General features: G+C 47.6%; 1 protein-coding gene across 1 annotated transcript in view; it reads right to left on the bottom strand.

Annotated features, from left to right (window-relative positions):
• LRRK1 (leucine rich repeat kinase 1) overlaps positions 1-12,483 on the bottom strand; it is an 85,311-nt gene that overhangs the window by 25,377 nt on the left and 47,451 nt on the right. Inside the window, 8 exon segments of the mRNA XM_075575291.1 lie at positions 47-167; positions 1,323-1,495; positions 2,942-3,106; positions 6,208-6,422; positions 7,061-7,173; positions 8,042-8,171; positions 8,731-8,807; positions 10,036-10,148. Coding sequence (XP_075431406.1) covers positions 47-167; positions 1,323-1,495; positions 2,942-3,106; positions 6,208-6,422; positions 7,061-7,173; positions 8,042-8,171; positions 8,731-8,807; positions 10,036-10,148 — 1,107 coding nt within the window.

Here is a 12,483-nt window from a genome sequence, read left to right as displayed (position 1 = left end):
CCGCTGGTGCAGCGGCCTCTCCAGGGCACGGGCGAGAAACACTCACCAGTCTCCCCACCAGTTTCTGGGACCCGATGGTGCTGCCCACATCCTTCATGTTGCAGGCGGCGTGGAAAATCAGATGGCGCAGGCCCTCCAGCCCCTCCAGGCTCCTGCAGGAGATCTCGCTGCCAGGGGAAAACGTAGAGATATGATTATTACATAACAGAGCAAGAGCAGCACTATGGTCTCTGAAGTGGGATAAAATCCTTGTTTAAAGGAGCAATCCCAGCAATATCCTACATGTGGGGTTTAAATAAATCAGTTCTGTAGTATTAGATAATACTTACTACCTTTTTTATTTAAAAATTAATCTCAATGCCATTTAAAGCTGCAGTTCAGTTTTTTTTTTTTTTTTAAATTTATTTTTTTACTTCAATAGTTTCATGTGGGCAATCTCTAATCACCTAAAGAACTGTATAGCTGCCGGTCAATTCGTTCTCCATGTATTGATAGGCGAAATTTGGTGACATAATTAGTGAAGGGAGCTGTTTATATTCTGCTTCAGTCTGTCAGTGGAAGCTCATGAATATTCATGAGCACTCCTGCACTGACATGTGCTAGAGGGAGGGCAGGGCTGACAAAGGGGTGTGCCAGGGCTTGTGACAGGACATGAAGGGGCAGTGCCTTAGCAAATTGCTGTTAAAATAGAATACAAGAAAATTGATCTTACAACAGAACTGATTTATTAAAAAAAAACACACATGCAGGATATTGACTGAACTGCAGCTTTAAATGAGTTTTAATATTCTGCGCATCGTTTGATTTCTATAGCAGGTTTTAGCCCACCTGTCCAGCAGTGCAAGATCTTTGTAACACTTTCCTGTTTGTTGCCAATGTTCCCAGCAGTTTGAGCTGCAAACTGTAACAATAGATAATGCTACCTTTGTAATATGAGGATACATTGTAGCTGCTGAGTTACAGTTACTGAAGGATTGATTGATACTGAAAGGCGGCCATTTAGTGAACACTGGGAAGCAGGATTTTGCTGATCAATAACAGGAGGACAAATCAATCGGCAGTTTGGGTAATTAGGTTTCAATAAAGGTAATCACAGGCGGCATATATTAAAATAAAATAAAAAGATTACATTTCTTATTTTTTTAAACTGCTTGGACTGGCTGGGTGAGACTGTCCCGGGCCTGGGAGAACCTGCTCCGGGTCTGGGAGAACCTGCTCCGGGGGTGACCGCTCCTGGCCCGGGGCGAGACCGCTCCTGGCCCGGGGCGAGACCGCTCCTGGCATGGGTGAGACGGGGAGAAGAGACACAGGGTGACACTCACTGTAAGTGCTTAAATGTAATATCCGGGAAACCGGTGGCCCTGGACCCAGATGGTGAGCGGCACAGCGCCAGAACGTAGGCGCGCAGCGTGGCGATTCTCTCCAAGCGGAACTTGGTCTCTATGAAATCCAGGTGCGTCCCCACCACCAGAACCACTGCGTTGGGAGCCTTGGCCTGAGAAACACAGCACGGAACCGGCCCGGTCACTGCAGCTCACTTACCAGGAGTGGGATATCTAATCCTGGCAAAGCAACCAGATCACATGGGTAACCCTTACTGCAGGGGGCTTAACTCCAGTCCTCAAGCCTCCCCCCCTCCCCCCCCCCACAACAGGTCAGATCTTCCAAATATCCCTGCTTCAGCACAGGTGGCTCAGTCCCTGCTTCAGCACACGTGGCTCAATGAGTCCCTGCATCAGCACAGGTGGCTCAATCAGTCCCTGCTTCTGCACAGCCAAAGACTGAGCCTCTGATTGAGCCACCTGTGCTGAAGCAGGGGTATTCTGCAAACCCGACCTGTTGATGGGGGCCTGAGGACTGGCATTGAGCACCCCCTGCCTTCCTGCTACAGAGCAAGGACACAGCAATAACATCTCCCACTCCTAACACAAAGTAATACCACAGCCACGCTTGTTACGGCGCGTGGCCAGCGTTTGGCATCGCCTTTCTGTGCCAGTCACTTTATTAGTAAATGTTTGCTAGTTCTGTCTCATCGCTGCACTTCCCCATTATCCTTTGTGTTTTGCCCAGAATTAGACCCGTTAAACCCCGCGGGGAGCGCGCATTCCGCGAGACGCGCGAGCAGTTCCTTCCTGGAAGACCCTTCACTGCCTCTTTCTTGCATAGGGACATATTTGCGAACCCGGGAGGCATCTTATGGAGTAGCACCGCTTGGTAAACATGGGCCAGGGGGCTCGGAGGTCCCGGGAAGTAAGAATGAGTTGCTGGTAAAGCATTACAGATGGGGGTCCCCTTGTATAATTGCACAGTAACTAAGGCTGATCCTAAAATCAGAGGAGCAGAGACTCATTACAAAGCAGGATACTCATTTGTAACGTAACCCCAGGCCAGCCCGGGGTGAATGTCTCAGTGTCTCGCAGCGCTCCCACTTACAATGGAGATTTGTATTCCAAGAACATTAAAAAAAAAAAAAAAAGTGACAAAACCCCCTTTTTTTTTCTTCCCACCATCACTTTTTTTAATGTCTGGTTTTCCCCGCGTACCAGCTTCCCATCGCAAAGCCTGCCACCAGCCTCGCACGGGCGAGACCCAAAAAGTGGAAACAGCTGTCTGTGAGCAGGGTTACAGGCTCTACACTTCTTTAACCCAGGCTGTGCTGCAAAGCGCTGCAATGCGGCAGGTATACGCTTATAGGGCTCCGCGTTAAAATGGATAAAGAGTAAAGAGTGACACACCGAGTGCTGATTTGCATGTCATTTCCCAGAATTCCTAGCTGCTGTGGAAGCATTGTATGCTAAGAGATAATGGGGAAGGGCAGCAGAGACGTGAGTGTGCTCACAGGCGGGAGTTTTACTGTACACTGTATTCTGGGAACACTCTGAGGTTCCCAGGTGCTGCCAACCCTCTTATTGAAGCCCCCCGATAAATGATGACCTCCTACCTCAATGTTTAGCAGCCAGAACTGCAGGTTGGCGACCGCTTCCTCCCCCAGCGTGAGGTTCCAGACCACCACATACAGGGCCTTGTCCGTGAAGAAGCACTGATTCACCGCGGACATCGCCGAGGAGCCTCCGATATCCCACACGTGGAACTGCACCGCATCGACCTACTTAAACAAGACAGGGGGCCGAGGAGGAGAGGATATATGTGAAGACGGGGGAGAGCCTGCAACACGCTGCCCAGCAAGCAAGGAGTTAAAGCGCAGAGGCGCCGTAATATTACACGTGGGACCGTGAGATACGGGGGGTCTCAGGGGAAAGAAAGCAGCAACGTAAACACACTCAGGGATAAAGTTACGTATATACAGGGGCGAGAAAACGGCAGTGAACCGCTTAGGATTTGCGCATATTTCAAACCTAAAATGTTATTAGATTTTAATCCAAGTCCTAATAATAGATAAAGATAACCCGATCAAACAAATGACACAAATACATGATACTTTTTCCACATTTATTTAGCCACAAATGATTCAACATCCAATATCCAAGTATGTGACCCTTTACATTCAGTACCTGGTGGCGCGCCCTTGAGTTATTCCTGTAACTGCCGGTCAGTCTCTATTAAGTTTGAGGATTTTTGGCCCATTCCTCCGGACAGAACTGCTTCAACTCAGTAATATGTGAGGGCTTCCTTACATGGACAGGTCGCTTCTGGTCCTGCCACAACATTTCTATGAGGTAAAGATCCGGACTTTGACTAGGCCATTCTAAAACGTGGAATCTCTTCTTCTGCAGCCATTCTTTTGTAGATCTGCTTGTATGTTTAGGATCATTGTCTTGCTTCATCACCCACTTTCAGTTAAGCTTCAGCTTATGGACAGAGATGGCTTGACTTTCTCCTCTAGAATCTTCTGATACAATGCAGGATTCATGGTGGTGTCAGTGATGGCAAGCCACCCAGGTCCTGAGCAGGAAAGCAGCCACAAACCATCACACTCCCACCACCATGCATGACTGTTGGGATGAGGTTCTTCTGTTCGATCACAGTGTTTGGTTTTCGTCAAACAACGTTTCTCATTGAGGCCAAAAAGTTCTACCCTTGACTCGTTTGCCCAGAGAACATTGTTCCAGAAGTCTCGCATCTCTGTGCTCTTTGGCAAACTTCAGACGGGCAGCAATGTTCTTTCTAGAGCGCAGTGGTTTCCTCCTGGCTATCCTTCCATGAACACCATTCTTCTTCAGTCTTTTCCTGATGTTGAGTCATGGACACTCACATTAGACAATGTGAGAGTAGCCTGCAGATCCTTGGATGTTACTCTGGGGTTCATTGTGACTTCCTGGATTATTTGACGGTTTATTCTTGGAAGGATTTTGGTAGGACGACCACACCTGGGTAGAGTGACTGTGGTCTTGAACTTTCTACATTAGTAGTCTGTCTGACAGTGGATTGGTGGAGCCCCGAATCCTTAGAAATGGTTTTGTAACCCTTTTCGAGACTGATGAGCATTAATAACGGCTTTTTGGAGGTCCTCAGAGATTTCTTTTGATCGTGGCATGACGTGTTTCCACACACCTGTATGGTAAAGACCAAACTCACAAAGTTTCTGATCTTTATATAGGGTGGGGCCTCCCAAACTCACACCTAAAGATCAACCTAATTATTTAAACACCTGATTCTAATGACCTCCTTTAATTTTAATTTCACTTACTTTTGCAAATACCCTCACTCTTAATTACTCTGTCTAATTCATTCATCATTTTGTTTCAAAAGCCATGGAATTGGTTAATATAAACCCTATTGGAAATTTAAGAAAACACCGGTTTTGATTCAAGAAGGTTATCATGGAAAAACTATGGAATTTCCATAATTCTCATTGCGGTTCACAAACTTTTTCTCACCACTGTACATACACACAAATATATAGCAGTACTCCACAAAATGGTAAATTATCTGAGTGCAAAACACAAAAGAAGGTAATATACAAAAGAAAAAAGCAGCCCACGAAGACTGGACCATAAATTATTGCATACAGTATTCTGTTTATGTCCTGGAGTGCCTGATTTTTTGTGTGTGTATATATATATTAATATATATATACATATACACACACATACACACACACACACACACACACACACACACACACACACACACACACACACACACACACACACACACACACACACACACACACATACACACACACATACATACACACACACGCCTGGTACTGCGCCTTGCACAATATTTCTGTAAAACGTGGCATACAAGGCCAGCGCCGAATAATTATGAAAATATGTCATTTTTGCTGATTAAGTCATTCAAATTTAAAAAAAAAAGGCTTTATTCAATCATTTTGAATATTTTTTGGGGTGTTTTTATTTTTTGTCCCTGTTGTGCCAAGGAAATGTAATGAAGCTTTTTAACCACAATTCCATCTGTCCGAGTGACGGTTGAAGCCTGCGAGATCCTTGCATCCCGAAGCCTTGCAAGCTCTCCGGGCAGCGAAGGGTTACCGAGACCCCACAAAGCAGGGACCCTGACGTGATTCATTGCTGCTGCCTCCCAGAGGAGAAAACAATGTATTTCTAACACTAATTAGCAAGTTCCCTGCAACTTGCAAGCAGGAAATTGGATGTAACAGGAAAAACTCGGAAATCACAAAAGCCTTTTCTCTGAAATGTATATTTTTTTCTGTTAAGGTGGAAGCTGATAAATAGCAGAGTCTTGGGTGAGGTCACCCTAAGTACCATGCATGTTCTCAGCGGCGTGTTACAGAGGCAACGCAGCCGGGCGACATTGCGCGTGCTGTAAGAAACGCTTCCGTTAATGATCCGCTTTTATATTATATAAATCAGAAGAAGCTGGGAGTCCGGCTCACCGGAAACCAGTCGCCTTGACGGGTTATTCCATCTCTGCTGAAGCAGCCAGTTGGGCCATTTTCAGCTGAAATTCCCCACCGAGAATTCTCTAATGGGGAATTTTGGCCAAAATTGCCTTATTGGCCGCTCCGGTGGCGATAGATATAACCCCTTGGAGTGAGCCTCACTCGTTGCGCAATTGGCGCCCTCACTGGGGCCCATTGCCCTAATTTGTAGTATTTAGTTGACTCCAATATTTGAAGACTAGAAGATTACCTTTAACATGCAACTTTTTTTTTTTACTAGATTCCCCAAATCTTGCCTCTCTGCGCCCCTGGACCTCGACTCCTGCTCATACCAATAGCCACCTCTAGCAGGACACATTGCCGCCCTGAGTATCGGTCACCTTTGCCTTGGTTCCCACCGGCCTCGGTAGCTCCCAGCGGGACGTTCGGATCGCGTTCTCCTCCTGCATCTGCTGAGACACTTTCCCAGTCTGCAGAACCTCAGACAGGGCGGACTTCCCCTGCCGGGGAGGTCCCACAATGATCATCTTTACCATCTGGCATCTCTCCGCTCTTCTCAGCTGAGCACGCAAGTACGCCAACACTGTCCCGGGACCTGAGGAAGGCACAAGGTGGGAACTTTACCATTCAATCCGGACCCCTTTACAGGACTGGTTTGATGGCGGTGCCATCGGTGTGACTGCACCTGGCGCCGTGCTTACAGGCGCACCATACTCTCTCCCGGCCCAGCTTCCGTAATCACTGTTCAAATGTTGGGGTGGTTAAATTAACCACCCCAACAGTTAAACGGTAATTGCGAGGGGGAGAGCGTGGGGCATCTGTATGTGTCGGCATCTTCTCCTACTACCACGTGATGACGCTTCATCACATGATGTGGGGGGGGAGAGAAGTCCCACGTGTAATGTGACGTCATCAAGGCCACGTGTGGGAGCAGGAGGAGAGGCCGGCACAGGCAACTTGATTGGTTTATATGGCATCTTCCAGCCCCAGAAGGTGCATTATAGGAGAAGGCTGCCAAGAAAATATGGGCCTTAAAACCCCCCGCCCACTTCAGGCAAAACTAGATTTACACTACCAAAATCGAAACATATTTTTGCCTCTCCTGAACTTATTACAAATTGCTGCCACTCAATGAGTAAAGCTGCAGTATCCCCCAGAATCCTCTGCTCACACGGTATTCAGGGGTCCCCCTCAGTTAGTCTGAGATGGGATCCAGGCAGAGGTTCCACTCACCCTCCTTTCGGATCTCTGCCGGCAGGTTTGTGATATTCAGCTCCTCCAGGTCCAGCTGCCAAAGAGCCGCCAGCTGCCCAAGCTCCGGCGGAAGGTCTCGTATGCCGGGGTTACTAGAGCAGGGTACAGCGCGGGTGTCAGAATACACCCATTGGGAGCAGAGAGGGACAAGGTGCAAAGTATAACAGGAGTATCTTATCCAAAAGGGGACGCCGCGGGCAGAGAAGCAAACTGATGCCAGGTGAACCAACTCCAAAAGTTTAGGAATAGCCCGGTCTGGAGGGGTATTTATTTAACAAACGGTCTGCGCCTGGCCCTTTCTATTTGTAATGACAAACACCCCACGCCCTTCCTCAGGAGTTGTACTCGGTGATATTTAAAAGAGTGAGACATGCTCAGGGATCAAGATACTAACATTATACGAGTAAACTCATCAGCCACTGCGGTGCTTGCTGCTTTGAGCAAAAAAGCAGAATTGGATCAAGCTGTCCAGAAAATAGGGTCATTTTATTGAAGTAAAGAAGGGCCAGTTCTTATCTACTCCAATTTGTATTTTAATGCACCACTTTTCTCTTCTTATTTTAAACATTTTTACCCCATTTTAACGCTGAGTTTTCCCATAGTTAGGCACTGTTTGTGTCCCCAGATTAAAGCAGGGGCGGCCAACCCCAGTCCTCAAGGGCCACCAACAGGTCAGGTTTTAAGGATATCAGTGCTTCAGCACAAGTGGCTCTTCGACTGAGCCATTGATTGAGCCACCTGTGCTGAAGCAGGGACATCCTTAAAAATGTGCCTGTTGGTGGCCCTTGAGGACTGGGTGGCACCCCAGGATTAAAGGAACAAGAAAAGTGCGTGTAAACACACATATTTGAAGACGCGTCATAACAATGCATTTTTAACGATGACGATGGAAAACCGAAAACCTTTGGACTTATCATGAGCATTGCAAACCTGTAAGCATGGTGGCTGCCTCTTACTTACCTGCCCAGGTAAAGCTCGGTCAGACTCTTCAGCTGACACACAGACAGGGGCACAGAATCCAGCTGGTTATTATTCAGGTACAAAACTTCCAGGGAATCCCGTAGACACGAGGGAAATTCCAGGGAGAAGCCTGAAACGGAATGCAATCAAACCACTTCCGTATCATTATATACACACTGCACATTCAAAGCTGCCGCCCAAGCTGGCGGTTTTTTATTTTATTTTTTTCCCCCTTTAATATGTGCATCAATAATAAATAAGTAATTAGCTAAGTTGCCGATCGATCCGTTCTCCTGTGATCGATCGGCGAAGATTCGGCTCGGGGGTTCACTAAATGGCTGTCAGTGCAGCAAAAGAGGACCAAAGATGCAAAGTTCTGTGGGGAAGATCATGTGACCAGGCAGTCACTAGATACAATTGGTGCTAGAGAGAGGGCAGGGCTCAAAAAGGGTTCTGCCAGAGCGTGTTTCAGAAGAGGAAGGGGATGTTACTTTGTAAATGGTTACTATAGAAACAAAAAATGCTTGTTACATTAGAATACATAAAAATGTAATTCAGAGTTGTTTAACAAAATTCAAATGCTACAATATTTTCTCATAGTACAGAAGTGATTTATTAATAAAACACAAATGTAGGATATTGCTTGGTCTGCATTTTTAATAGAGAGGACCCCTTCAGCGCCACCGTACCCGAGTCATTCCCTGTCCTCGTCCTGTTTCGTGTGGAGAAAAAGGGCACCCGCTTTGTCCTGACACCTTCATCATTCCTGCGAAAACAGAGACACAACTTAACCCTTGCTTTGCCTGTGCAAGGCATCTCAGATCCTATCAGGCAGTGAAGAGGTTAAATAGGGAGCAGTGACCCCAGCAGGTCTGTACTACTGGGCAGTAACAGAGCGACACCCGGACCCATACAAGTCTCCGATCCCTTGATGCAGGAAGGACCTGCTCATATTTAACTGGTCATATGACAAGAGAAGGACGTCGGAAGTCAGCCTGCCTCATTGTGATCACAGGCAGCTCCTTCATTACCCTGATAGTGCCGATCGGGACACTACCACACAGAATCTACCATTCATTTAAATGCTCTTTTCAGGAGATATGAACATTTCAATTATTAAGTGTCTGGGAGGTTAAAATGGAGCCCAGTGCAGCCTAAAGGTTATCGTGGCTGCCCCAGAAGCTAAGGCTTAAGAAAACCATGGGGTTTTCTTTTTAAGAGCAGGATGTGCTCACGGGACGAGATGCTAACATTATAGGAGTTTGTCTTAAACAGACTTTTTGGGGGATTTCTGCTTTAGTGAAAATCCCTCAGTCTGCAATGCAGCGTCATTCATTCAAATCCGACTTATCCCGCGTGCCGCGCACCCCACCTCACGCAGACAGCTGTGCAGATCCATCCCTGTTACTTCACCTGGGACCAGGAGTGGCCAACTCCAGTCCTCAAGGGCCACCAACAGGTCAGGTTTCATGGATATCCCTGCTTCAGCACAGGTAGCTCATTCAGTCCCTGTTTCAGCGCAGGTGGCTCAATCAGTGGCTCAGTCTTCGACTGAGCCACCTGTGCTGAAGCACGGCTATCATTAAAACCTGCCCTGTTGGTGGTTCTTGACGACTGGAGTTGACCACTCCTGGTTTAGAATGTAAGCTCTTCAGGGCAGAGAATGCCCCAACCTCAGACTTGCTGTGTAATCTGCAGCACACTGCGTGCGGTTTTGCGGTTTACACAATTATTTTGCAGGCACATTTCAACGCTTGACCGTGAAAAGATCTCTCTGCCCGAAAATAATCTACAAAAATCGGCTACAGCTACTGCAAAGGATCCAGTAGACCGGGGAGCACACAGCCAGTGGTAAAGATATTAGATGGTAAGCTCTGCGGGAGGAAGAGACGAGACAGCGAGACATTTACTGTTCACCCAATTCCCTTCGGCACATGGATGCCGGATGTCCCTGGGCTGCGGTTACATGTGTGGTCTTCTATACAGTGACCAACCTTCCCAGCTGGTTCATGGAGAGATCCAAAGACTTGAGATGTTTGCAGTTCCACGTGTCAGGGGGAGGCAGGACCGTCAGCTGATTCCCAGAGAGCTTCAAGCACAGCAGGGTCTGGGGAGAGAACATGTACATGCTGGATATCTCACGTCCACTGCTCAGCTCCGCCAGGGACATACAGTAAATGAGAGGTAATACTGGACATGTATTACCGGTATTACCTCTCTGGGCGTGTATGTGTATACCGGTATTACCTCTCTGGGCGTGTATGTGTATACCGGTATTACCTCTCTGGGCGTGTATGTGTATACCGGTATTACCTCTCTGGGCGTGCATGTGTATACCGGTATTACCTCTCTGGGCGTGTATGTGTATACCGGTATTACCTCTCTGGGCGTGTATGTGTCCGGTATTACCTCTCTGGGCGTGTATGTGTATACCGGTATTACCTCTCTGGGCGTGTATGTGTATACCGGTATTACCTCTCTGGGCGTGTATGTGTCCGGTATTACCTCTCTGGGCGTGTATGTGTATACCGGTATTACCTCTCTGGGCGTGTATGTGTATACCGGTATTACCTCTCTGGGGGTGTATGTGTATACCGTTATTACCTCTCTGGGGGTGTATGTGTATAGCGGTATTACCTCTCTGGGCGTGTATGTGTATACCGGTATTACCCCTCTGGGGGTGTATGTGTATACCGGTATTACCTCTCTGGGGGTGTATGTGTATACCGGTATTACCTCTCTGGGGGTGTATGTGTATACTGGTATTACCTCTCTGGGCGTGTATGTGTATACCGGTATTACCTCTCTGGGGGTGTATGTGTATACCGGTATTACCTCTCTGGGCGTGTATGTGTATACCGGTATTACCTCTCTGGGTGTGTATGTGTATAGCGGTATTACCTCTCTGGGCGTGTATGTGTATACCGGTATTACCTCTCTGGGCGTGTATGTGTATACCGGTATTACCTCTCTGGGCGTGTATGTGTATACCGGTATTATCTCTCTGGGCGTGTATGTATATACCGGTATTACCTCTCTGGGCATGTATGTGTATTCCGGTATTACCTCTCTGGGGGTGTATGTGTATACCGGTATTACCTCTCTGGGGGTGTATGTGTATACCGGTATTACCTCTCTGGGTGTGTATGTGCATACCGGTATTACCTCTCTGGGGGTGTATGTGTATACCGGTATTACCTCTCTGGGGGTGTATGTGTATACCGGTATTACCTCTCTGGGGGTGTATGTGTATACCGGTATTACCTCTCTGGGGGTGTATGTGTATACCGGTATTACCTCTCTGGGGGTGTATGTGTATACTGGTATTACGTATTACCTCTCTGGGGGTGTATGTGTATACTGGTATTACCTCTCTGGGCGTGTATGTGTATACCGGTATTACCTCTCTGGGGGTGTATGTGTATACCGGTATTACCTCTCTGGGGGTGTATGTGTATACCGGTATTACCTCTCTGGGCGTGTATGTGTATACCGGTATTACCTCTCTGGGCGTGTATGTGTATAACGGTATTGCCCCTCTGGGCGTGTATGTGTATACCGGTATTACCTCTCTGGGCGTGTATGTGTATACCGGTATTACCTCTCTGGGCGTGTGTGTGTATACCGGTATTACCTCTCTGGGCGTGTGTGTATACCGGTATTACCTCTCTGGGCGTGTATGTGTATACTGGTATTACCTCTCTGGGGCATGTATGTGTATTCCGGTATTACCTCTCTGGGGGTGTATGTGTATACCGGTATTACCTCTCTGGGGGTGTATGTGTATACCGGTATTACCTCTCTGGGTGTGTATGTGCATACCGGTATTACCTCTCTGGGGGTGTATGTGTATACCAGTATTACCTCTCTGGGGGTGTATGTGTATACCGGTATTACCTCTCTGGGGGTGTATGTGTATACCGGTATTACCTCTCTGGGCGTGTGTGTGTATACCGGTATTACCTCTCTGGGCGTGTGTGTATACCGGTATTACCTCTCTGGGCGTGTATGTGTATACTGGTATTACCTCTCTGGGGGTGTATGTGTGTATGGGTATTACCTCTCCGGGCGTGTATGTGTATACCGGTATTACCTCTCTGGGCGTGTATGTGTATACCGGTATTACCTCTCTGGGCGTGTATGTGTATACCGGTATTACCTCTCTGGGCGTGTATGTGTATATCGGTATTACCTCTCTGGGGGTGTATGTGTGTACCGGTATTACCTCTCTGGGGGTGTATGTGTATACCGGTATTACCTCTCTGGGGGTGTATACCGGTATTACCTCTCTGGACATAGTGACCTGACCAGCTTGAGGGGGCCGCTGGATTTCCCAGAGCAGTGAGAGAGCAGGGCTGTTGCTATGGGGCTGGGCAGCTTCCTCCATCCTGATTGTCTGCATTATCCAGCAGCAGCCAATCAAGAGGAGGTGTCGGCAGCCT

The sequence above is a fragment of the Ascaphus truei genome, chromosome 18 (genome assembly GCF_040206685.1).
Source record: "Ascaphus truei isolate aAscTru1 chromosome 18, aAscTru1.hap1, whole genome shotgun sequence".
NCBI classification, from domain to species: domain Eukaryota; kingdom Metazoa; phylum Chordata; class Amphibia; order Anura; family Ascaphidae; genus Ascaphus; species Ascaphus truei.
Note: the sequence above shows the minus strand (reverse complement) of the source record. Positions and strands in the feature narration are given on the sequence as shown.